We start from the raw sequence: 25,912 nt of genomic DNA, 5'->3' as shown, positions 1-25,912 counted from the left end.
CAACTAATATCTTATTAAGGAAGTTGAGTCATTCTACTTCTGCTATTTGTCTCCTCTGGGCATTCAGAGAAGGACAAGTTTTTGCTTCCAGATGAAATATCATGAGAAGGATTTGCCCTGGTCTGCTCTGGCCCCTCAGTGGACATTTTGTAGATGGCCCTATATTTCTGTTTGACATACAGCAAAGCAAGGCTTAAAGTGTTGAATGCCTTAGGTGAGGCTTGATGGGTTGGCTGTTTGGTGCTGAAACAGAGAAGTCCCATTGTCTCAGTGATGGTGCTCATGAGCTTGGTCACGGGTAAGGGAATGAACTTTGATTTAGCATCGTCTCTTGGCCAAGCAAGCTGACTGGAGAGGCAACAGCATGAGTCCAGCTGCACCTCTGCAACTTGTCACCGTGTGACTGTTTTGGCAGGCTACTGAACTTCTCTAAACCTCAGTTTTCATTCTGAAATTGACACTAATAATGGCGGTGCTTAGGAAATATTAACTATCATTCTGAATCGAAGTCATCTAGCCTTCAAAAAATCCTGACAAATCAGTGGCATTTGGGGAACTAGAAGGAACCTCAAATGATTTCCTAGGTCGGTAATTTTCAAACTCTTTTCCTTGAAGGCCTAGGATGCTGGAGAGGTCCTTGGTGGATGGAGGCAAGCTGAGTGTGTGGGGCCCTTGCCCACCTTCAGCAGAGCAGCTGTCTCTAATTTGAGTTACGTGTCAGTTGCACATTTCCAGGTCTTTTATATTGTGAGGGTTGAGGTATGATTTCTTTTAATAAAAATGGTCCTGTTGCTTTTTAATAAAAAGCCTCCATGGCTAGAACTCATATCTTCTGGTCCCCAATCTGGTGTTTTTACTGTCCTTACTAAAACAGGGAACTGAAATATGATACATTTTAGAAAGGTCATCACCACTGAAGATCAAAATTTTAAACATTAGTCAGTGCCTTCCAGTTTAATCAAGCAATCATTTCATCTAAACCCCATTCCTATCCCAGAATCTTAGGAAGAGAAAGTTTGCTGTCAGAGAAAGCATTGCTGTAATGGTCTCAGACAGGAACTGTCTAATAGCACTTTCTACAGTGATAGAGGTTTTCTGTGTGAACTCTCCTATATGGTAGCTAGTATAACTGAAGAACTGATTTTTAAATTTTATTTTAAATGAATTGATTTGAATGTCACCTACAGTACAGCACAGGGAACTCTGCTAAATGCACTGTGACAGCCTGAATGGGAAGGGAGTTTGTGGGAGAATGGATACATGTATATGTATGGCTGAGTCCCTTTGCTGTCCATATGAAACTATCACAACACTGTTAATCAGCTATACTCCAATACTAAGAACCCACCAGGCTCCTCTGTCCATGGGATTCTCCAGGCAAGAATACTGGAATGGGTTGCCATTCCCTTCTCCAGGGGGTCTTTCCCACCCAGGGATCAAACCCAGGTCTCCTACATTGCTAGCAGATTCTTTACCATCTGAGCCACCAGGAAAGCCTCCAATACAAAATAAAAGAAAAATAGAAAAATAAAATAAATGTAAATAGCCATGTGGCCAGTGGCTGCCATATTGACAGTACAGCCTGACAAGTATAAAGCAGGGGTCGGATGGCAGTCCCTGGCCACTGGGCATTAGAGTCATCCAGAGAACTTGTCATAAGTACAGATTCTGGGCCTAATGCCCAGTGACTGACTCAGTAGACCTAGGGCAAGTACGTTTGAAAACCCATCTAGTTATTGTAACTTAGGTAGGATAGCTCTGCCTTGGTAAGCTCTTCCTTGGCATAGAAGAACTGAGCCAGAATCAGGCGTTTAGCCCTGGCCTTGGTCTTCTGGGGAGACTAGAACAACCTTCTGAGGAATGTCAGACCCTTGGGAAATGTGATGAAACCTATGGACCTCTTCCCTGGAAAAACACCAATAAAGTTCCTAGGGCTCCCAGACCTCCCTGAAGCCATCCTTGAACCCACGTTGAAAACTCCTCAGCTTGGACAGAAGATCTTTACTAAGCTGGCGAGGGAGCTGAGCTGGAGCCTAGGAACCTTGTCTGCTGCGCTGTGTCACAGATGTGCCCAGGGGTTGACCTGGGGCTCTCCCCATCTTTCCCACCACCAGGCCCCTCCAGGGGGTCACAGAGGCCCCACAGAAGAGAGAACAGGCAGTGTACGTGGATCAGGCCCTACAAGAAGACTGACTTAATTCTGCCCCTTTCCCTTCCCCTTGTGCGTTCATGGCCTTGTGAGTGAGCCGAGCGGGTGTGGCTGTTGCCACTGCTCACATCCTCAGCTCTGACACATGGAGCAGAGGAAAGAGTGCATCTAAGGCCTGAGTGGAGCTGTGGAGAGCATCCAGCTGAGTAATGAATCAGGATTTTGACTTGCCTTCAAAGGCAGAGACACAGCAGGCTCCCACTTAGTCCTCACTTCCCGCGAGCTGCAGGAGCGAGAGAAGGGGCAGAGCTTCAGAGCTCCGGGCTGGGGCAGCAAGCCGGGGCCCAGAGCCCAGAGCTGGGCAGGCCCACCCAACCAGCAGTCCCAGGCTTAGTGCAGAAGCCCATGTTTTGTAGATCAGAACCCACGTGGAAGTGGGGAGGGAGTAAGGAAGCAAGCGTGTATATATGTCGAGCGCTGCTGTCCGGCCAGAGTGTCCTGAGAATAGCCTCTTGAACTTGGAGACAGTTGATGAGAGTCTGAGTCATGGTCATGTGGCACCGGAAAGGCAGACACAGGAGAAGCTATACAACTCCCGGGCCATGATTTCGTGCCCCCGGGAGGCGAGGGTCAGCCTGTTTTCCCCGTGCCCTTCACAGGTTCAGCAGCCAGCTGCTGGGTTAGCTTCTCAGGCTCCCTTGTTCCTCTCTCTGCCTGCCAGGCTGCCGGGTGAGTCATCAGGGCACTGCAGAGGAGGCGGCCCCGACCTCGGCTGCCTTGGCCTCGGTTTCTCTGGGACGGAGAGCCTAGAGTGCTTGCAGAGGAAGGACCAGGGCCCCTGGCCAGCTGCCCACCCAGCCACCAAGGTGAAAGGACAGCTCGTGGCGGAGGGGCACCCCACGCCTATCTGGAGGAGCGCCAGCTCCGGGTGAGCCATGTCAGGCAGGAAAGGCCACATGAGCCTGAGCGCAGCTTGGCTGTAAACAGGCGGGTGCCTCAGAACAAGACTGACCACTGGCCACTTCTCTCGCCATCTGGTGAAACTCTCTTCATCCCAAGATGCCCAGCATCATCCTTGATTCCCTCCTGCAGCCAGCACCCCTGTGCCCTGCTCTGCTGCACACCAGGGGCACCATCTCTGCCCTCAGGAGCCTTCTGCCCAGGGAGGCCCATGACATTCCCCCTTGCCTGCAGCCCAGGGACTGGGGAGTGGACAGCACAGCCCAATAGGCCCGGTTCCGCATGACCCCATGCAGACTTGTGATCTCTGACAAGTCTCTGCCTAATTAGGCCACCATGAAAATGAGGAGATTGAAGCAGTATCCCTGTAGGCATATCTCTAATACTGTTAGATTTGGAGCGCTGGGGGTCTGTTTATAAGATTTCGTTTTTCTTATAAAGAGGCTGAGAGAGGTAGGCCCTACCCTAGGCCCTGGATCAAGTCCTTTTGGAGATGGACAGGGGCTGCAGAGGTGTGGAGTGGGATGAAAGTACTCTTACAAGTAGAACAGCCAGCCTTGGAGGGCTTTCACCTAATTGAAGTCAGAGCACCCCTTAGACTTCTTAAGGTCATCAAGAAACAGTGAGGCCACCCATTCAGCCACCTGAGCATCCAGCCTGCAGGGCCACACTGGCATCCAGGCTAAAAGCTGGAACCACTCTGAGTTCAAAGCTAGCAGGCCCTTGAAGGCAGAGATGTGAGCATCAAATTCATAGCAACCGACAAACCTTCCCCCACCCCGCACACCCCAGTCAAGCTGCCTTAGCCTTTCGTGTCTGCTGTGGTGAGGCAGATACTGTAGGCAGGAGGTTTCAGCCTAGAGTTTCCCAGTGTCCCACTGTCTCATAGAAGCTTCCAGCCTAATCATGCAAAAGGGCAGAGGTATAGAGGCCTGGCTTCCCGCGGTCTGTCTTCATCCCTCAAGAGCAGACGGAGGAGTGAATCAGGATGAATGGAGCTACCACAGAGAAGACCTCATCTGTTAGCAGCAGCCTGAGGACCAAGCTGCCATCAAAGAGCACTTATGAAAGTGTCTCAGTTCTTAGGCTTTGTTGCAAACAAGTCATGACCCCGTAGGGCACTGCCCTTGGGAGTTCAGAGCCCCCGTCTCTAAAAAACTTCCCAACTGCTAACAATCTCAGGGCAGCATTGTTCTCTTTTGTGACCACTCCAGCCCACGTGCTCTTTGCACAAATTGTCACAACAGTACACTCTCTCTCCCATCTGGCTCTGTGGAAACACAGAGCTGGGGGAGACGGAGCCCAGAGAGAGATGAATTCTTGTGCTTTTTCCTCATATTTCTAGAGGTGTCAGTTGGTGGTGGGGTGCGTGGACTCTAATACAAATTCCATTACTAATGTTGCCTGAAAGAAAAACGATACCCGAAAGAGGTTTTCAGCAAATGAGTTTGGACATTACAGAAGGAAGCATGTCAGTCCCTTCTGGAAAGCCACAAACAGATGCAGCTCAGGAAAGGAGCCAAGTTCTGGTGTTGCTGCTTGCATGGTTTTTAGGTTTTACAAGATTTCGTATGTGTCTGTATATAATGTGTATATATATAAATAGACAGACACGCAAATCTATATATATACGCACATGCATGTATGCATATATATATATACACACACGCACATGCACTCACATATGTACATGCATACCTCTACCTACAACTTGGAAACAAAACAAAACCTTGATTCTTTCCGCTTGGAGAAAAGCCCTCAGTGAGTGGCACAGGCATGTCCTCTAAGAAGGCAAGACTTGTGCAGAATCAGTGAGGTGACTAATGGCTTTGGAGTATGGGATCCACCACCCTGTTCTACGGAAACAAAGTTCACCACAAAACAAACAGCAGAAGACGACTCAGCCATTATTTACAAAGGCAAGAAAGAACCAACCCAGACATTGATCCACAGCTGTCCCAGAGGAGGTGGGCCAGAGTTCTTTTTGTGGAGTGGAGGGGAAGAGCTGGTAGGGCCGGTGGGCTCACCCCACACGAGACCGTGGTCAGGTTGCCATTTGGATCATTTGGAGGATAAATACATGTGGCCTGAGGGGGCAAAGGCCCTCTGCCCCCTGCTTTTCTTCTCCCACTGCAGCCTGCCCTGGGGTCTGGGGGTGACCTGCTCTGCGTGTGGTCTCTCTCACAGGGTGAGCGTGAGCCTGGGAGATGGCAGTGATGGAAATGGCCTGCCCAGGCGCCCCCGGCTCCACGGTCGGGCAGCAGAAGGAGTTCGCCAAAGCCAAGGAGAAGACACAGGCGATGGGGAAGAAGCAGAGCTCCGTCCACAAGCTGGAGGCCGTGGAAAAGAGCCCCGTGTTCTGCGGGAAGTGGGAGATCCTGAACGACGTGATCACCAAAGGCACAGCCAAGGATGGCTCCGAAGCTGGGCCAGCTGCCATCTCCATCATCGCCCAGGCCGAATGTAAGGGTCCCGGGCTTCGGGGCAGGGTGGGGGGCAGAGAGAGAGGGTGGGCACAGCATTTGGACAAGGGTGGTTGGCCACAGGTAGGGCTGGGCTCATGGTCCCCTTGTGGAAGAGGGTGGTCAGGGTGAGCACCATAGGAGACACTCACAAGATAGGACCAGGGGTTAAGCCAGGAATCAGTGTGACGTGGGAGCTAGGACAGTGCCAGGCTGGACGCGCAGGAAGAGGTGGCCGATGAGGCATTGCCCATGGTGACCAGAGCAGGGGAAGGGAGCTGGGAGGCAGGGATGCGTCGGCTCCAAGGTGCTGGGGAGCCTGCAGCATCGTCAGGCAGGCCCCCCTGGGACCTCGGGCAGCCTGAGCATCTCTGGAGAGGCCCAGACAGGAAAGGCCAGGTCTCCCAGAAAGCCGCTCTGGGGCATTAGGCTCTTCATCGCTTTTACCTCAAGGCGGCCCCCACCCCAAAGCATGAACACCTGCCCTCAGGCCTGCAGGGCAGGGTGAGGCCCGGTCTGGTCCTTCTGCTTCCGCTAGCAGGAATTCAAGATGGTTCAGAATGATGGCTGCCACCAGAGCCTGAGAAACTCCCAAGGTGGTGGGTAGGGTCAGGAATCCCCTCCCTCCCCACACCTTCCCTCCACCCCAGGAAGTTTTGGGGTGGAGCCTGGCGAGACTGACAGCTGGTGCCGGTATTTTCCCATGTACGCCCATCCTTCCCCGCATCTTCCGATTCCTCTGGCTGGTCTTTGACGAGAGATGAGAGAATAAAAATTAAAGCGGAGTGAGTGGCATAGTAATGGTAGTTCGACCCACACACGTATATAATAGTATATACTGAGCCGTGTGCCAGGCACCGTGTCGAGTGTTTTATATGGACCATCTCACTTACACCTCACAGTGGGTGAAGTGGGGTGGGCGCCCTTAAATGATCCCATGTTGTAGGCACGCCCGGTGCCCTTGACCCCCAGGCTGGGAGGGCAGGGTGAGGTCGCCGCGAGAGGAGTGGCCAGGAGGGTATCTGCAAAGTGCCGCTCTCCTAAGTGCCGAATCCTCTTCTTTCTCCTTTCTGCTCATCCAACCCCTTTTCCTTTAATTAAAAGGTGAGAACAGCCAAGAGTTCAGCCCCACGTTTTCAGAACGGATCTTCATCGCTGGCTCGAAACAGTACAGGTAAGGCGGTCAGCCTGAGTGGGGCGCCCCGAGCTGACACAGAGGCAGCTTCCCCACCCCGGCTGCTCGCCCCGGCCGCTCCCAAATGACCCCTGGCTCCCGCCTTCAGCACCTGTGGTTCAGCTCTTGGAACCTGCCCAGGCTTCCTGGCTGAGCCACTCTCCCAGCCAAATAAGCTTTTCAAAAGCTGCTCCCAGCGTGTGGATGACTGCCTCTGGGTCATATCAGCTTGACGTTTTATTTGTATTCTCCGTGGAGCCCCTGATGCTCCCCTCGGTTCCCATCAGTAGGGAGGTGCTGGGAACAGGAGGCACCTTGCCGCTGGTGCGTGACCATAAGTGCAGGCCCAGAGAAGCCACTCGGGGAGAAACCTCCCATGTCCTTCCCTCTGTGAGACACACCCAGGGAGGGATGAGGGCTTGGAAACAGGCAGGGGCAGACTCGCAGCTCACTGGCCCCGTAGAAAGGAAGCTGAGTGAGGCTCAGTCTGTTTCCAGGCTCCCCAGCCCCAAAGACTGGTTCTTGGCAACTGGAGGTCAAACCTGGACATAGGTCCTCCTCTCTCCCCAGGCAGACTTCTTAATCACTGGAGTTTGGGGACCACTAGTGATGAAAAGATTTTAGGAGGGCACCTGGCCTTGAACCAAGAAATGTTCCCTGTTTGGTCAGATTCCTTATGCCAGCCCAATGCTTTTGGCCCAGGGTTGGCGGTTTCTGATGGACTCACTTCTTTCCGCTGCCTGAGAAACCCTCAGGCCCCTAGCAATCCCCAGAACTGGGTCGAGTCGGCCTCCTTCATGGGGGCAGGAGACGAGGCCGTGGGAGAGCAGCTGAGGCCGTGGTTGGCTCCACAGCTGTTTGGCAGCAGCCCTTTCAGAAGGACCACCGGGGCCTTGATATCCAGAGGGGTGAGAGCCAAGTTAGAGCCATGGTGATGCTCAGCCTCCAGCTGTCACAGCAGGGCTGGCTCCCCTGGTACCCGGGCACCAGCCTGGGCAGGGTGTCTGTTTATGCCACTCCTCACATTCCTGGGGGAGCTAGGTGGGCCCAGGGCTGGTGGGGGTGGAGATGACCAACATCAACTGTCCTTGGTCCAGAGGCCACAGAAACCAACTCAGAGCTGAGAATGCCTGCCATGGGGTGTGGCCATCTGAGCCACATGCCCCCTTCTGGGCCTTCTCCACGGGCAGCCCCCCTAGTCTCTCTCCATCCACATCAAAAGAGCAATATGCAGCCTCTTACCTTAGTAATAACCACTGTTTATCAGAGTCTTGCCTTGGGACCAGACACCAAGGTAGCCTTTTCTTTTCTTTTTTTTTTTTTAATAATTATTTATTTATTTTTGGCTGTGCTGAGTCTTTGATGCTACGCGGCGCTTTCTCTAGTTGTGGCAAGCAGGGGGCTACTCTCTAGTTGCAATGCGCAGGCTTCTCATTGCAGCAGCTTCTCCTGTTGTGGAGCACGGGCTCTAGGGCGCTAGGGCTTCAGTAGTTGTGGGGTGTGGACTCAGTAGCTGCGGCTCCTGGGCTCCAGAGGGCAGGCTCTGTAGTTACTGTATAGTTGCACTGAGGCATGTGGGATCCTCCCTGACCAAGGATCAAACCCACGTCTCCCGAACCAGCAGATGGACTCTACACCACTTAGCCACCAGGGAAGCCCCCCAGGTAGCCTTTTTAAATGAGCTGTTTCATTTAAACCCCATCTCCACCCCACCTGGCAGAAAAGACTACCTGCTCTTTACCAGTGAGGACCCAGACAGTCCTTGGGGCTCAGGAACTGTCCCGCGTTCCCGCAAGTCCTAACTAAGCTGGGATGTGACCTCGGGTCTCTGTGACTGCATCGCAGTTACCTGCACCTCCTCACACCCAGATGGCATGTCTGTGTCTGTCTGACAGCCAGTCCGAGAGTCTTGATCAGATCCCCAACAATGTGGCCCACTCGACCGAGGGTAAAATGGCCCGTGTGTGCTGGAAGGGGAAGCGCCGCAGCAAAGCCCGGAAGAAACGCAAGAAGAAGAGCTCCAAGTCCCCGGCTCAGGCGGGGGTGGCCTTGGCCAAACCCCTCCCCAGGACCCCCGAGCAGGAGAGCTGCACGGTCCCGGTGCAGGTGAGGCCCACCCCCACCCCAACCCCCGTGCCGGGCTCACCCCAGGCACTATCCAGGCTCAGGGCCTGCAGAAAGCCCTCACCTTGACTGCAGCTCCATGTCCTAACACTGTGTTTCCCCTGCAGGAAGATGAGTCTCCACTGGGTCCCCCGTATGTTAGAAATGCCCCGCAGTTCACCAAGCCTCTGAAGGAGCCAGGCCTTGGTCAGCTCTGGTTTAAGAAGCTCGGGGAGGGCCTGCGGCCAGCGCTGCCTCGACCAGAACTCCATAAACTAATCAGCCCCCTGCAGTGTCTGAACCACGTGTGGAAAGTCCACCACCCGCAGGACGCCGGCCCCCTGCCCCAGCCCTTCCCCTACAGCAGGCTGCCTCATCCCTTCCCATTCCACCCTCTCCAGCCCTGGAAGCCTCACCCGCTAGAGTCCTTCTTCCTCGGCAAACTGGCAAACTGTGTAGACGGCCAGCAGCCCCTGCCCGGCCCTCACCTGAGCAGACTGGCCTGTGTAGATAGCCAGAAGCCCCTGCCCAGCCCTCACCTGAAGCCCAGCTGCCCGTCTCGTGGCTCAAGTGACAAGCTGTCTGTGGAGGAGTACCTGGTACACGCTCTGCAAGGCAGCGTGAGCTCCGGCCAGGCCCACAGCCTGGCCAGCCTGGCCAAGACCTGGTCAGTGGGGGGCTCCAGGCCCCAGGAGCCCAACCCCGAAACTGAGGACAGCGAGGGGGTCCTACTTATCGAGGCAAGTAATCCCCAAACACACGGACACATGCCATCACCACCCCCTCCACCTCCACCTCCACCTCTAGGGCCGTCCATCTTCACTTCCCCCTTTCCTTCACCTTCCTCCTCTTGTTGTTCAGTCGCTAAGCCATGTCTGACTCTTTGTGACCCCATGACTGCAGCACACCAGGCTTCCCTGTCCTTCACTATCTCCCAGAGTTTGCTCAAAGTCATGTTCATTGAGTCAATGATGCCATCCAACCATCTCATCCTCTGTCGCCCCCTTCTCCTCTTGCTCTCAATCTTTCCCAGCATCAGGGTCTTTTCTAATGAGTCAGTTCTTTGCATCAGGTGGCCAAAGTATTGGAGCTTCAGCATCAGTCCTTCCAACGAATATTCAGGGTTGATTTCCTTTAGTATTGACAGGTTTGATCTCCTTGCTTGTCCAAAAGACTCACAAACATCTTCTCCAACACCACAGTTTGAAAGCATCAATTCTTCAGCACTCTGCCTTCTTTATGGTCCAGCTTTCACATCCATACGTGACCACTGGAAAAACCATAGCTTTGACTATAAAGGCCTTTGTCAGCAAAGTGATGTCTCTGCTTTTTAATATGCTGTCTAGGTTTGTCATAACTTTTTTCTCCCTCTCTAGTTTACTGGATAACTTTGTAACATTACATGATTTTCCCAAACTTAGATTTCTGGATGTTATCCCATCCATCTCTGACATCCCTTGTCCTCTGCCCCTCTTCATTGTCCTTCCCTTTCTTTCACCTTTTAGCTGGAGTCATGTTTTTTCATGGTCAAGGTCGTTGACAATTTCATTTCTGTCCCACAACCACAAGTCTGGGGAGGAGGTTTTTACATTGCAAGGATCAGATTACCTCAGGCAGACTGTGAAGCTCTTCTTTGCCTTCGCCTGCTTCCTACCACCCCCTCTCCAGTGGTCCTGTCCCCCCGACCCCACCCTACCCTCCACTGACCCCAAGCCCTGCCTGAGACCAGCTGGTGTCTTCTGTGGTGAGGACTTAGCTCAGCCCAGCAGCCTGGCACAGGCCACCAGCTGGCAAGCCTTCCTCACTGTAACCTTCATCCCTCCACTGCCCTGGCCACTGAAACTGGCCTCTCTCTCCTGCCAACCCCAGAAACTCAAGCCGGTGGATTATGAGTACCGAGAGGAGGTCCACTGGGCCAGGCGCCAGCCCTGCCTGGGCAGAGGCTCCTTTGGAGAGGTCCACAGGATGGAGGACAAGCAGACCGGCTTCCAGTGTGCCGTCAAAAAGGTATGCCGGGCTCCAAGGCTGCGGAGGGCAGGGGGCCGGAGGTCCATCGCCTTCCCTCTGCCTTCTTTCAGGGTTAATCACAGGGTGGCCATGGCTCTGACTCTCTTTAATGGAGCCTGGCTATCCTGACTGCCCTGGGTCAGCTGGAGCTGGAAGGGGGAACAGCCCTGATCACATGTCCCCGCCTGGCAGCCACACTTGGTGCATGTGTATGTAAGTGGGAGCGTGAGGCTGTGTGTGCAACCTGGGCCCCTCCTGATGCCAGGCCCCTTGGGCAAGTCAAAACCTGGAAGATGATTGGATTGTCATGAAATTCATACTGAGCTGAAACTCTTAAACTTCACAGCAGATAGGAAGGTAATAACAAGAACACAATCTCCCCCTGACAGGAGCCTCCCTAAGAGGAGCCCCCCTGACAGGAGCCCTTTGGGAGCCGGATCTGACTCTGCCTCCTGTTGACTAGATGTAATCAGTCCTGGGGATGGACAATATGAGGCAGTGAGACTCGTGAGAGCCCCAGGTTTATCCAACTGCGGAGTTCGGCTTTGACCCTCTCAGGAAGGGGCAGGGGAAGAAGACTCGTGCTTCTAGGATTTTAATTAGAGGCAGAGGCCTGAGTCACGTCTCCTACTCCCTCATCTCCGTGATGTTAGAACTGAAGACCGGAGAGGTCTGCACCGCGCCCACAGCCCCACAACTGGGCCTGGAACCGAGGCCTGCTTCTGTCAGGTCACACCGTCCAGGCCCAGCAGACCTTGAGGGTGTCAGCCTTCCTCTCCTTCAGATATCCTTTCTCCTACCCCAACTCGTCCCCTCACCTTGACTGGAAGTCACCTTGCCCTTGACCTTAAATTCAGCTAAGAATAAGGGCTAACCCCAAAGACTTCCTAAGGTGGAAATCAGAAACATTTCCATGGGCCATTACCTTGGCAGCGTGAAATAAGCTAATTCAAAGATGGACCTTTTCAGATGGCTTTTTTTCAGGACACTCTGATTTCCCAGAGGAAAGGGACCAAATAGCCAGAACAAGCAGGTCCAGCCTGCTCAGGCCCCACGCAGAGTGGACACTGCTGGCGCCACTGTCTTGGGTGCCTGCGACTTTAAGGGGTGAGGGGATTGCGATGTGAATAGGGCTGGCTTCCCTGGCTGGTACATGACCAGGTGTTGGAGCTGGAGAGTCTGGGCCTCGGGGCAACGGGTTGAGAGAGGGGACTATCCGTAGGTATTACCCCAAACTTCAGACACACTCTGTCAAATAAGCCAGCTCCACCCTTGCCCACCCCACCACTGACCAAAGCACGTGCTTAGTTCTTGCCAGCATGGGTCATCATCTCCTGCTGGGATGCCAGGGCCACGTGCCTGACCTCCTCAGCTGCAGTCCCCTCCCCAGGCCACCAGAGAAGGCTCAGCTGTCCCTCCTGAGAGGCGGGTGGGAGGAGGGCAAGAGAGTGTGAAGTATCCTGGAGATGAACGCCCGTGCTGGGGAGCTTAGTCACCAGGCTCCTCAGCTGTTGCGCTGCTGAGGTTCTCAGAGTCCCAGGCAACAAGGTAAACAACCCTAATATAGTAGAAGAGGACAGGGACTCCACTCCTCACCTCCCCAGGGCAGCCAGACAAGCTCCAAGCACAATGCGTGGACTTGCCAGGCCCAGACCTGCTGCTCAAGCCCCCCAGAGCTGGCCCCTCGGACCTCTGCCTCCCCCCAATCCAGGACCTCAGCAGGGTTGGCTTTGGGTGGCCCAGACAGCTGCCTTTGGTCAGGCAGACCACCCCTCCTTTCTCTCCAGGGGAGGGCAGTAAGGAAGGCAGCGGTTTCCTTTAGCATTTTCAGCTGGAAGATCTGAGAAACAGATCCCTGCCAGGAGGGTAGGGGTGGAGGGTGAAGTGCCAAGGATCAGAGGTCAAAGTGCATATGGGGTCACAGCAAGTCTGCACACCCTCTGATGCTCCCCAGGGAGGATCCAGGATGTGGAGCATCACATGATGATGTCAGCACCCCGCTGGCCCCAGGTCAGATGCTAATTGGTTGCACACCCAGGCTTTAATGTCAGGCTTTGGGGTTTTTTTTTAAGATTTTGTTTTATCTTTTTACTTTCAAATTAATAGAGACTCATTATAAAAGAATGGTACCCCAAAAAGCAAAAGTCTCTCTGTCCCCCAGTCCTCTTCTGAGGTAACCCCCCTTTGATATGCATATATAAACATGTAGTTATGTCTTTTATTAAAATGAGGTTGTGTTCATTTGCTCTGTACCATGTTTTTTCATGTAACAGTGGATCATGGACAGATTTCCTTACTGGTAATATACACCTGTCTAGTGCTTTTTAACAGTCAATGCAGAAGTTCTAACCCTAGTCAGTTCATTCATAAGATTCATGAACTCCTGGAATTATATTCTACATGTGGCACGGGTGGACCCACACACATTTTTTATTTACCAGATTTTCACAGGGGTCTGTGGCCCGAAGAGGGTTAAGAACTGTTCGTTTGAGAACATCTGGCTGGAGCATGGAGTTCTAGGAGCCTCCTTTTGCTCTGCTCTGACCTGGGTTAGAGTGGCTTTGGCCAAGTCCAGCCAACTGTTGTTACCAAACCCCTGCTCTGTGCCAGATGCTAGGCCCAGGCTGGGGACAGAGGTGTGGAATCCACATGCCTGACCTGAAGGAGCTTGGATTGTAGTGGGGGTGGACACTTACATGGTGGAAAGATGGTAGAAGCAGCCATCAGTCGGGCACGTGGGTGAAGTCAGCCAGGACAAGTGTTGAGGAAATCAGGACAAGGACCAAGGGGAGACTGTCTCCATGGTGATGAGGAAATAAAGGACAAAACTATATGCCTCTCACATATTATTGTTCCTGAGATCTTTAAAAGAACTTATAGAATTGCTTTTATTCCCTTATATTTACTGATGAAATAAAATGAATATGAATACTAAAGAAAACAAGAGGTAGTGTTTCAAGAAGGAAGGAGAGACCCCTGGTATAAAGCGTGCGGGCAGTTAAGCAAAGGAAAATGGCCTGTGGATTTGGCGGTTAGGTGATTGCTGACCATGCTTCCACCTGGGCATGCATGCTCTTGAACTTCAGTAAAAAAATGCCCAGGATGTAAAAGCTAATACCCCTGGAAAGGCCTTTAGCAAGATACGGGAGCTGGTAGCTCTGGAGTGAGGCTTACCTCCCCAAGATCCCAGCTCTGCTCCTTTATATCCAGTGACCTTGAGCAGGTCACCGGTCTCATCTTCAGCTTCTCTGTCTGTAAAATGAGATGATATCACCTCCTAGGCTATTGTAAGATGCAGACAATGAATAAAGTTCTGAGCACAGTCCCTGGACTCTGTTAAGTGGGCATTAAATATTAGTTCTCATTAACATTCTCATCAGAGTCCAGCCCTCACTGTACAGATGAGGACACTAAGGTCCAGAGAGGAGAGGTGGCGAGGTGGGCAGCTGGCCTGGATTAGAAGGGCAGCCTTTCTCCCTCGAGAGCATCCTTTCAGCCTGCTCTCCCTGGGGCTGGCCCAGACTTCTAACACACCCTGTGTTTTGAAGTGTCCCTTCCAACTCCCTTTGATCAGAGTGGTTGGGAAGGGTATTAATATCACTGGGGTACTCTGAAAGACTTACGGATTTCTTCAGAATTAAAGCCTAAGCTTCCAGACTTCCTTGGTTCACAGCCTTTCGTGTCATTTTTCCAAGGTGCCCCAGACTAAAGCAAGTTTCATCTGTTAAATAATTGGGTCAAGTAATAAGTCTTTATCCTAACAATCTAGTAACCATTTGCATAACAACACACATAAACTGAAAGATAAATTTCCTTCTTAAACAACCATAATTACTAACGGAATGTATATCCTGTTGGGCACACACAGCTTCTCCACCTTTGAAATCACTGGACACCATCCCCTTCACGTCCTGCTCCACACTATCCCCCTAAAGAACCATTTTTGTCACAGCAGCCTCCAAAAACCTGCCTTCATAAAGATACATCCTCAAAAGAATGCAGTGCAGCCATTGAAACCAAACTGTCTCAAGCTAGTAGTCTAGGTGGTGTCCCTAGATGTCACCATCACTGTTCCCCTTGTGAGTTCTCTGTGGTGCACACTTCACCTCACAGTTTGGGAGCAGTAGGGTGAAAGACACTTGCTAATACAAGTCCTGTCGACAAATTAGTTCCAATTCAGGTTCAGAGCTGGAAACACTGACAGAGTCAAAGTTCGTGCAAGATGATCAACCAGATATTCTGCAAGTAATCAGAAGAGACATTTTCCACTGATAGGCAAAAGTCCAAAAGCCGCACAAGTCAGCAGGTCTCCGAAGAAGTCCGCCAGACCCTGACCGACTGCTTCCTGGCTAATGTTGTTACCACTCACGCCCCCTGGTGGCACTTCTCGGGGCTAACAGGCAAGCCAACTGCAGCCGGAAGGAAAAACAAGTCTCTATTATAGCAAGTATAAGCATTTATTAAGCGGCTCTCATTTGAGCTGGAGGGAGGAGGCAGGAGCTGCCATTCCCTGAGCACTCACTGAGGCCTAGTGCTGGTTATCACCCCTCCAAACCCCTGCCCTACACGGGAGCAGAGGCCACTTCCCCCACCATTCACATATGGAGACACATAGCTTAGAGGAAGTGATCCGCCTTTGGAAATGGCCGAGCCAGGGTCTCAGCCCAGGATGCTTGTATCCAAGGCCTATTTCTTCCCTCCCTGTCACGCTGGTCCCTGCAGAGGAGTGGGTGGTCCCCAGCCTGCCAGTCCATTGCAGGCGGGGCCTGGGCCAAGCTCCTCCCCGAGGAGAATCCTCTCCTATGCCCAGATCCTGGGGAAACAGCTGCAAACAGAATAAACAAGCACTGTCGCATCTACATGGACATTTTAGCCCCCAGGGGGAAAGGCAAGCAATTATCAGCAAATAATAAGTGCTAAGAAGGATACTGAGGATCCAGAGGCACTGACAGAGCCAGAATCTTGGCTGTACCAGCTCTGGCTACAGAAGCATCTTAAGACGTCGATGTTGATAAACAAAAGGTCCCATAACCTAGAAACTGTCCAGACATTTGAGCAGGGGAAAAGAAAGTTCTGTGCTCAGCAGATCTGAGGGTGAGCAGCATGCCAGGGGCCTGGATAAGGATTGTCGTTTTTGTGTGACTATTTCCATAAACATCAGCACTGTAGAACTTTAGTCAAGTCCTAGGCATTGACCCTGACTGCCCCAGGGTGCACACTTTAGTTTCTAAGAGTCCAGCAGGCCCTTCAGGGCCCTGCCTGGCCTCGGAATCATCATTGGGCCCATCCGTGGTCTCCTTGAAGGGAGCTCCAAGGGTCCAGATAGGAGCCCAGGGAACCAGCCCTGGGCCCTCAACCTGACTCCCACCCACCTCTGGGCCCTTCCAGGTGCGAGTCGAAGTATTTCGGGCTGAGGAGTTGATGGCATGTGCGGGATTGACCTCCCCCAGAATCGTCCCTTTGTATGGAGCTGTGAAGGAAGGGCCTTGGGTCAACATCTTCATGGAACTGCTGGAAGGTAAGGAGCCAGGGGCCATTCTTTCTCCCTCCAAAGTCAGAGCCAAGGGCTTCTTCAAGTCTTGCCCAGGTTAACCTTGGTACCCAGTCAATCCATTTGTAAACTCTTGACCTCTTGACATCAGCAAGAAAGGCCTGCTTTCTACCACCTGCCGTTCGAAGTCTCTTGCCCTTGGCTGACTTGGAGGCCCGGAAAAGCCCCATGTAAAGACCGGCCATTGATCTCCTAGGTGGTTCGCTAGGTCAGCTCATAAAGCAGAAAGGCTGTCTGCCAGAGGACCGGGCCCTTTACTACCTGGGCCAGGCGCTGGAAGGCCTGGAATACCTCCATACCCGCAGGATTCTACATGGAGATGTGAAAGGTAAGGCTCAGGGCACCTGTGGCCCTGGTCCCTATTGGGCTCTCTCCTCACCCCATCATGCCTTCTTCCTCCCAGATCTTCTGGGCCTGCATCAAGGTGGGTGGGCTGAGCCAGCAGGAAGGGAAAATGTGTTCTCCCAGCCCTCAGCCTGGCACTGTGATTTCCAGTGGGTGATGCCCACAGAGAAGAGCTAATCAAGCTCCTACTTACTAGTGACCATGGGGAGGGGAGGGCAGCAAGGCTGAGTGGCCACATCCCCTTACCATCTGAGAGCCTGCCTGCTGCCTACTTCCAGCCTGAACTGATCCCTGTCTCCCCTCTCCCTCCATGACTAATGAAACTAATCAGAAGCTGCAGCTGCCACGTAGGGTCAGCCAGAAAACTGCCCCACCGGAGGTTCAGATTGGGCCGGGGCCCTGGGTGACTCACCTGTTCTTCTTCTTCCCGGGGCGGCCTGGCAGCTGACAACGTGCTCCTATCCAGTGATGGGAGCCGCGCAGCCCTCTGCGACTTTGGCCATGCTGTGTGCCTTCAACCCGACGGCCTGGGGAAGTCTTTGCTCACAGGTATGCCCTGCCCCCCACCCCTTCCCCCAAAGAGAACAGCCGGGCGGCCTTCACTGAGCATTAGCCCTGCGCCTTCTGTACCTTCCTTAATGGCAATCAGTGATGTGAGCACTTTATGTCCATGAAGATATTTTAGCCCCACACCCACCCTAGGTTATGAGGCTTTTGTTGTTAAGCTTAAATGCAATCATGCATGTCAGGTGCTTGCTTCTGATGTTGTTACACAGAGGAGGGAACAAAAGAGGCTGGGTGCTACACCCAAGGTCCAAGGTCTGCTGTCTCCGAACCCCCGGGGCTCCAGCCCCCTTGGCCAGCCTTTACGGGGGAGCTGTGCTCCCAGCCTGTGAGCTCAGCCCTCCCTCGCCTCTGAGAGCACGGTTTTGCAAAGCAAAATGAGATGGCTGACCAAGGGCCCTATGCTCTGTAGCTGGAGAAATGCCTGTTTTTAACTTATATTTTTCTGATTATTAAAATAATCCATGTCCGCAGTAAAGTATTGGATAACTACAGTGTTAAGTGGTTTGGAAGGGGAGGAAAAGTTCTTACCATTCCTCTTGCCCAGAGAGATAATTATGAATATTTTAGATAATTCCCTCCAGGTCTTTCCTTATTCATATTTTTTTTGGTACTTTTCTGTATATAGTTAAGGTCATCATAACACACTTTTGTGCCCTGCTTTTTTATTTATAGCATTAGCATAAAATTATTTCATTTTGACCAAAGGAAAACCAATCTTTTAGAAGTGATTCTTTGTTATCAAAGGACTCTTGGTAATTCTGAAGATGTAATTTGAACACAGATACCTACTTTCCACTTTGAAATAACTATAGTGTTATTATTATAAAATATCTTTTATATTTTATATATATAGTATTATATATAACATTAATATATTAACAATATATTATATTACATGATATATTATATATTATTTTATAATATATAAATATAAATATATATTTATAATATAAGTATATTATTATTAAGATATATATGTATAATATATCTTATTATAAAAATATCATTTCTAATCTCTTTCACAGAAAGTAGAGCTAAACAAAAATAAGAAACACAAACCACCAGAAAAAAAATACTATTCACATCTGGCATCAGTCTTTCTAGTCTTTTATGCATATAAGTTTTTTTTCCTTTTTTTTTTTTAAGTTACTAAAATTTCAAGAACATCATACTATTAATCCCTCCCCCTTTTAGAAGGCATTTTGAGAGTTTGATCCAAAGGGCAGAGGCAATGGGTTTTTTAATTAATTTATTTATTTATTTTTGGTTGTGCTGGGTCTTCGTCACTGCATAGACTTTCTCCATTTGCGATGAGCAGGGGCCACTCTTAGCTGTGCATGGGCGTCCCGTTGTGGTGACATCTCTTGTTGTGGAGCACAGGCTCTAAAGTGCAGGCTTCTATAATTGTGGTGCACAGGCTTAGCTGCTCCACGGTATATGGAATCTTCCTGGACTGGGGATCGAACCGTGTCCTCTGCCCTGGTAGGCAGACTCTCAACCGCTAGACCACCACAGACATCCAGAGCCCATGTTTTAGATGATATATTCTTTGTTCCCATCCCCAGCACAATCCCCGCCTTGGCTTATCCCCAGCAAGTTGGATCTGGAGGCTTTATCTCTACTTACAGTACTTTGAGACAGAGTCAAGGTATATTAGGAACTGACTGGGGTGGTCACAGCCGAGGCTTCCACCTATCTGAGCCCACAGTTGCCTTTTCTGTCTCACCTCACCTCCGCAGGGGACTACATCCCTGGTACAGAGACCCACATGGCACCAGAGGTGGTGATGGGCAAGCCCTGCGATGCCAAGGTGGACGTCTGGAGCAGCTGTTGTATGATGCTGCACATGCTCAACGGCTGCCACCCCTGGACCCAGTACTTCCGAGGACCGCTCTGCCTCAAGGTCCGTGAGAGCATCTGGGACGGCCAGCGGGCCATGGGGCCCGGGCTGCAGGCTTGGTGGTGCCTCCCGTATTGGCCGCTCTTCAGTGGCAGGCAGGAGCAAGCCAGGGCCTCATCAGAAATGTGGGATCCTAACTTAAATACTTGGCTACCCAAATTTGAGGGTCCAAGGGCAGATCCTGGGTGAAGGGTCTTCTTGAGTTCATGGTTCCGGGCTCTCTTGTGTCCACACCCCAGGCCACCCCCGCCTGTCCTCCTGAGGGTCGTGGGTGCCTGGGGGTTATGGGTGCCTCACCTCCTGCTCTGTTCTGTCCTACGTAGCCCCCTTTTCCCTTCTTCTTGGAAAAGTCCCAGCCCTCACTCTAGACCAGGCCACTCTAGTCCTTTTGACTGACCCCAGCACAGCAAGACAGGGGAGAGTGGGGAGGGGCAGGAAGTGATGGGGAGGCGAGTCTCACATGTTGCCATTTGACCCCCAGATTGCCAGTGAGCCGCCACCTGTGAGGGAGATCCCGCCCTCCTGTGCCCCACTCACGGCCCAGGCCATCCAGGAGGGGCTCAGGAAGGAGCCAGGCCACCGGGCTTCTGCAGTGGAGCTGGGGGGGAAGGTCAGCCTGGCCCTGCAACACGGTAAGAGCCCCGCGCTGGCGGTGGGAGGTGAGAGGCGGCGGGGTCATGTGGCATCACGAACAAGACGTGCAGCCTCTCTGAGCCTCAAGCCTGTTAGGAAGACTGAGGTCACCTGAGTCCAAGTGCTTAGTACTGTACCTTGATGCAGAGGCCATGCTCGAGATGGGGGGAAGAGGTCACAACATATAAAGGGGGCTTGAACTCATTAGTAGCAGAGAATGTGAAATAAAGCCAGGTATCACTTTCTAGACATTTGTGTGGGAGAAAGAAAGCTGGCGGTGCCAACTGTGGGTGGGGATGGGGGACCGTGGCCCATAGGCTCCGCTGGAGGGCACCTGGCAGCTCTCAGACAGATGTCTGCAGACCTGGGACCCTGCACCCCACTCCAGGGCGCACCACCGAAGAAACTGCCCAGATCCATGAGGGACACGCCTGGGGGTGTACACTGCAGTGTCATTTGTGGGAGGGGAGATGGGCGCACTTGGGTGTCCCTCCTTGGGAAACACAAAGAGGCCAAAAGTGGGAGTGGGGTGGGGTGGGGCGGGGTGGGGTGCAGGATGCTCCACGCAGCACCGACAGCAGTAAAAGCACCTCGGTGTTCACAGGGCAGCCTGGCTGGATCTTAAAACTATAGCACCCGGTGAAGGAGGGACCCACAGAGCAAGGCCTAGAACACAGTGCCTTTTGTGTAAATTAAAAGTCGATAAATAAAAACAACACACACTTGGCAAGAATTCAGTGAAACCTAAAGTGACATATTGCACTTTTGATGTCTACTGAAGATAGAATATCAGTGGGGTGCAAGGGAGGGAAGTGGCAGGGCTTGAAAGGCAGTGGTGAGGAGAACGAATAGGGAATGAGTAAAACAGGAGAGAGACCCTGCATGGCCCCCACCCCAAACGTAGATGGTAGTTCTAATGGCCCCCCCGTTTATAATGACTGGACTGCCCCCCCCCAGAGAAATAGTGCCCCCTCAGGAAGCACTGACTATCAGGAAGGGAAGGGTAAGATATGGAGGGTCAGCGAGGCCCATTCTCCTGGAAGCTATGAGTGGGCATTACCCCAGAGCTATTTTTAAATCTTCCCTTTATAATACTATTAATATTAACAAAGTCCTTCTCTGGAGCCAATTCTATAATTTTTAAACTTGCAACTGTTACCTGGAAGGAAAAGGAGATAAAAGAAATACTGTTCTATTTTCGTGAGAGGACCAATCTTAAGGAAGCAGCCTCCTGTGAAGACCACGCAGAGCCCTCTGAAATCGTGTCCTGGCTGTGCGAGGGGCCGCCCTCCCTGCCCACTTCTGGCGCTCCTCTGCTCAGAAAAGGCCACCAGGCCTGGCCCGTTCCCTCCTCACCACATGTGCTCTCTGTTTTGTAGTGGGAGGTCTGAGGAGTCCCTGGAGGGGAGAGTACAAAGAACCAAGACATCCACCGCCACTCCAAGCCCACCCACCGCCAAGCCAAGGCCACCCTCACCAGACCCTGTGTGCCCCGCCAGGGGAGCTCTCACCAGGGGCCCCGGGGCTGCAGCCACCTAAGGACGCAGCAAGCGGGGCCCCTAAGCTCCAGCCTCCTCCACCCCCAGACCCCCCAGAGCAGAGCAAGTCTCCCAGCTTGCACTGGGGCAAGGAGGAGTCTGGGACATGGGACCCACTGCCCCTGTCCTCCCTGGATCCGGCCCCCGCCAGGAACCCCAGCTCACCCGAGCGAAAGGCAACCTTTCCTGAGCAGGAGCTGCAGCAGCTGGAGATAGGTATGGGCAGCTGCGGCCTCCAGGGCCTTGAACACGGGCCTGGTCTCTGCCCCAAGGCCTCGGCTTCGTCCTCGCTCTAACCAGCCCCCGCCCTGGGCTCAGCGGTCTGCGCAGCGAGCCCAGACCCCTCCCGGTCCTTCACAGCCGTCTTCTGCCTCTCTCTGCAGAGTTATTTCTGAACAGCCTGTCCCAGCCGTTCTCCCTGGAGGAGCAGGAGCAGATCCTCTCATGCCTCAGCGTCGACAGCCTCTCCCTGTCAGACGACAGTGAGAAGGTGAGTGGGCCACAGACCAGGAGCCCGGGCACAGGGCTGGCGGCTTTGTGTCCACTCCGTGGAGGTGTTGTGTGCAGGTAGCGGGTTAAGGGCAGGTGATAGGGTCGCCCCTTTCTTATGGGAGGGGTCCTCATTGGGGCTGGGGGGGTCCTGGTTTCTCAGAATGAAACAGTTCATCTCCAGCACACCTGGGAATGCAGGACTGGTTTGGCGACTAAGATAGTGAGGGGAAAGGCTGGGCTTTAGTCCCCATAGAGAATAATCGTCACCCTCCTCCAGCCTCGGGGCCCCTCAAGAATTCAGCCCCGTGCTGAGTCCCAACAGTGACCAGTAGAGCCACGCTCCAGCCCAAGCCAGGAGCACTTCTTCGCCAAAGCAGACCAAGGCCAGAGAAGGTTCCCTGAGCCCAGGGACCTGAGTCTGTGCCCACTCTCATTTCAGAACCCGTCCAAGGCTTCTCAGAGCTCGCGGGACACGCTGAGTTCTGGCGTGCACTCGTGGAGCAGCCAGGCGGAGGCCCGCAGCTCCAGCTGGAACATGGTGCTGGCCCGGGGGCGGCCCACCGACACGCCGAGCTATTTCAACGGTACAGTCCCCTGCTCCGCCTGGGACTAGCACCCAGAATCTGAGGTGCCTGGCCACTGAGTCAGTTTAGAGTAAACTAAAATCAGAGCCTCTCCTTACGGGACAGTGAAAGACCATGGCCCCTCATGGGCAGCTGATGGAGTCCCAGAAGCCTCTAGCTGGGGGCACAGAGCAGTCTCCTGGCCTGGAGTCAAAAACCTGAACTTCTGAAGGGAAAGGGAAGAACAGGAGCCCATGAGTACTTTAATCAAGAACTCAGCAATAGGGACTTGCCCAGTGGTCCAGTGGTTAAGACTACCTTCCATGCAGGGAGTGAAGGTTCAATCCCTGGTCAGGAAACTGAGATCCCACATGCCGTGGGGTGTGGCAAAAAAATAGAAGAAAAAAAAGAGAGCTTAGCCATAGGTTTCCTGAGATCCTCCTCTGGGATTTGAAGTCGGAAGATGAGAAAGACAACACATGTGGAACTTCTTTGTTTTCAAGTGTGGTTGCAGAGGTCATGCTTTGATTTTGATAGAACAAGAGTTTACTCAGCTCACAGTTCCCTGGCCTTTCCAGGGCCAGTGTGACTCATGGCATCAAGCCCCATGCCTGGCCAGAGGCTGTCCCACCTCAGGGAACATCACCATCTAAGTTGCCCACAATCCAATTTAAGAATCTTTGTTTCCAGTTCCTTTATGCTTTTTGTGTATAAGTTGGAATACTGCTTCCACACGGGAGCCAACCTTAGCCCTTTGCATTGTGCAGGCCAGATTCCCAGTACTGACAGAACATGGCCATGAAGAGCTAGCAGGGGTATAACGTTACAGCCCTTCCATCCTAAAGCCGTCTCTGCAGCTTCTTCAGCCACCCTGCTTCCCCCTCCCTAGGGCGCCTTAGGGAGCTTGCAGCCACTCTCCTGATGGTCACCTTGCCTGACTTCTAGGTGTGAAAGTCCAAATACAGTCTCTCAATGGCGAACACCTGCACATCCGGGAGTTCCACCGGGTCAAGGTGGGAGACATCGCAACGGGCATCAGCAGCCAGGTGAGGGGGCAGGTACCTGCTAAGGGGCAGACTCCCAGAATCCAGTGTGCCTAGCTCAGTCCTCCAGGAAGGAAGCTTTTGAATAAGTAGAAATGGCACCAGAGGGAATGGTTGGCCCTGGATTGTCCACCCGCCCCCCAGGGTCCCAGGGCAAGACTGGCAGTGGTGACTGAAGGGTCCTCAGGATCCTCCCCCACTTGGGCTGGGTGAGATTCTCCAAGTCTTCCAGAATGAAAGGCAGATAATACTCCAAGGCTGCCCGCTGCATTGGAGGAAAATGTCTCCCAGCGCAGCAGGAAGCCATCAGCTCTGCTCTGCTGGGACCCTTCAGCACCCCGGCCGCTCTCAGGCCCCCTGGTTTGCTCTGCCCCCAGATCCCAGCTGCAGCCTTCAGCTTGGTGACCAAGGACGGGCAGCCCGTGCGCTACGACATGGAGGTGCCAGACTCAGGCATCGACCTGCAGTGCACCCTGGCCCCAGACGGCAGCTTCGCCTGGAGCTGGAGGGTCAAGCACGGCCAGCTGGAGAACAGGCCCTGAGCAGCCTTCCACCACTGGCTCCACTCGGCCAGAAGCGGCCTTCCTTCTCGGTGCTCAGTGCTGTCCCTGAGACACAGGCTCTGCCTGCTCCTGGATCTCTGCCAGCCCATGGCTCAGCGGTGGGACCAGGGGCTGGCAGCAGTAAGGCGGTGCTAGCAGAACACCTCCCAGGATTTCCCACCGGGGTCCTGCCTGAGCCCACAGGAGAGGAGGAGGAAGACAGGAGGCCTCTTCCCACGAGGAACAAAGAGGGTCTTCTCTGCCTTGGTCCCGACAAGCTGGCCTGACCCCGTTAGGATCAGTGACCACCTGCTGGCAGTCAGGGGAGAGCAGCTTCTGGCCCAGGTCAGGGAGAGGTGGGTGAGCCCTCCCTCGGTTTCCAGGCAGGTGTGAGCATCTAACGACCCCCACCCAGGCCCAGTCCAGGACTGGGGTGGCAGGTGTGCCTCCCCTTGAGGTAATGGAGGGGGCCCCTCTGACCCCCTTGCCTGGCTTTGCCTGGCCATCAACCCCTCTTCTAGCACTAGGAGCTTTTCAGGCCAGGGAGGGAGGAACGTCTGATGTGGGGGTCTCCCTGGGAGAGAAGGCCACTTCTCAGGGTGCCGCGACTCAGGCCCTGAGCTGAGGTCAGCTTCAGAAGAACCAGAGAAGGCGTTCCAGTGACACGGTTCTCAGTCCCCAAGCACGCGCCCCTTTGCCGCCAGCCACCAGTCTGCCCCAGAGCAGCAGGCCCCGAGCCCAGCCGCAGGCCCAGCACGGCCCCTGCCCAGCTGGCACTCAGCCGCTCAGCTGTGGAAGTGGAGGGTGACATGAGACCTAGCTGACAGGAATGCTCTGAGGACAGAGCACGATCGACTCCACAGAAAGCGACCGACGCAGGCGCTCCTGTTACCCAAGGCCCCAGCCTCCCACAGCCTCACACGAGCCTCCCGGGACACTCACTGACCCTGCCGCCCCTGGTCTCCAGGGCACCGCCAGCTGCACTTTGCACTCTGATGACCTCAAAGCACTTTCATGGCTGCCCTCCCGGAGGGCAGGCCAGCGGTTCTACATGGGCACAAGCAGGCCAGGAGATGAGGGGAAGGGACTGAGCTCTTGACCCTTCTGCATGCATGTGACCCCTCAAACCCCCTCCGGATTTCCTTAAGATGTGCCCCCCCCAAGCCAGCCTCTTCTTTCGGGGGGCAGCTGATCAGGACTCATGTAGCATTAAGCAACTGTGAATTATTGCTGGGTGAGGGGATGTCCCCTGAGATTTCATCTAGGGAGAAGCTCATCCCCACATCTTGCCAGGTGGCCTTTGCCCAGCTATCCACATTTAGCCATTACTCCTCCCCAGGGAGAGACTCCCAACCCCCAGGATGTGAAGAACTGCAGCCTCGGCACTGCAGAGTTGAAATGGTAGAAAACTTTGTAAGCAATAAAGTTTGAGGTAATGACAAGTGTGTTTGGGCCGTGGTTGTCTCCACTCCCGCCTGCCTGTGCTCTGAACCTCACATCCTACCAGCTGCCTCCCTCTGACTTCTTGATGGGATCTTATCCAGTTTTGCCCCACCCTAGGCAAAGACTGTTTTCAGCCCTTTCCCACCACTCCTCCCAGTGACTTCCAGTCCTACCCCTGGGCCATCCATTCAGACCAGTTAGACAAGGTGCCTCACGTGCTGACAGCTGGGAAGTCCCTGGCTGAACAGTGCCAGGCTGAGGGGAGAAGGAGCAGAGTGCCAAGGGCTGGGCACTGCCCAAGCAGGGGTAGTGGAGGCGGACTGCATGCCCAGAACCAAGACTGTCCCACCCACTCCTCCGTCCCTGAGGGGACTGGACTGGGAGTGGGCCTGAACTGCCAGCCTTCCCAGCCACCTGGGTGTCTGCACGTGCTCAGAGAT

General features: G+C 53.4%; 1 protein-coding gene across 2 annotated transcripts in view; it reads left to right on the top strand.

The window, feature by feature from the left end:
- Window positions 1-25,471, top strand: part of MAP3K14 (mitogen-activated protein kinase kinase kinase 14) — a 43,120-nt gene extending 17,649 nt beyond the window's left edge. For both annotated transcript variants that reach the window (XM_061144264.1, XM_061144263.1), the window contains 15 exons: window positions 5,297-5,572; window positions 6,676-6,745; window positions 8,641-8,851; window positions 8,977-9,588; window positions 10,718-10,855; window positions 16,244-16,373; window positions 16,603-16,734; window positions 17,196-17,300; window positions 19,058-19,221; window positions 19,700-19,850; window positions 21,231-21,605; window positions 21,773-21,879; window positions 22,321-22,465; window positions 23,390-23,490; window positions 23,865-25,471. In XM_061144264.1, coding sequence (XP_061000247.1) covers window positions 5,317-5,572; window positions 6,676-6,745; window positions 8,641-8,851; window positions 8,977-9,588; window positions 10,718-10,855; window positions 16,244-16,373; window positions 16,603-16,734; window positions 17,196-17,300; window positions 19,058-19,221; window positions 19,700-19,850; window positions 21,231-21,605; window positions 21,773-21,879; window positions 22,321-22,465; window positions 23,390-23,490; window positions 23,865-24,029 — 2,862 coding nt within the window. In that variant the 5' untranslated portion in view covers window positions 5,297-5,316 and the 3' untranslated portion in view covers window positions 24,030-25,471. The remainder of the gene's footprint in view (window positions 1-5,296; window positions 5,573-6,675; window positions 6,746-8,640; window positions 8,852-8,976; window positions 9,589-10,717; window positions 10,856-16,243; window positions 16,374-16,602; window positions 16,735-17,195; window positions 17,301-19,057; window positions 19,222-19,699; window positions 19,851-21,230; window positions 21,606-21,772; window positions 21,880-22,320; window positions 22,466-23,389; window positions 23,491-23,864) is intronic.
- The last annotated feature ends 441 nt before the right edge of the window (window positions 25,472-25,912 follow it).

The sequence above is a fragment of the Dama dama genome, chromosome 5 (genome assembly GCF_033118175.1).
Source record: "Dama dama isolate Ldn47 chromosome 5, ASM3311817v1, whole genome shotgun sequence".
NCBI classification, from domain to species: domain Eukaryota; kingdom Metazoa; phylum Chordata; class Mammalia; order Artiodactyla; family Cervidae; genus Dama; species Dama dama.
This window is presented reverse-complemented; position numbering and strand designations above follow the sequence as displayed.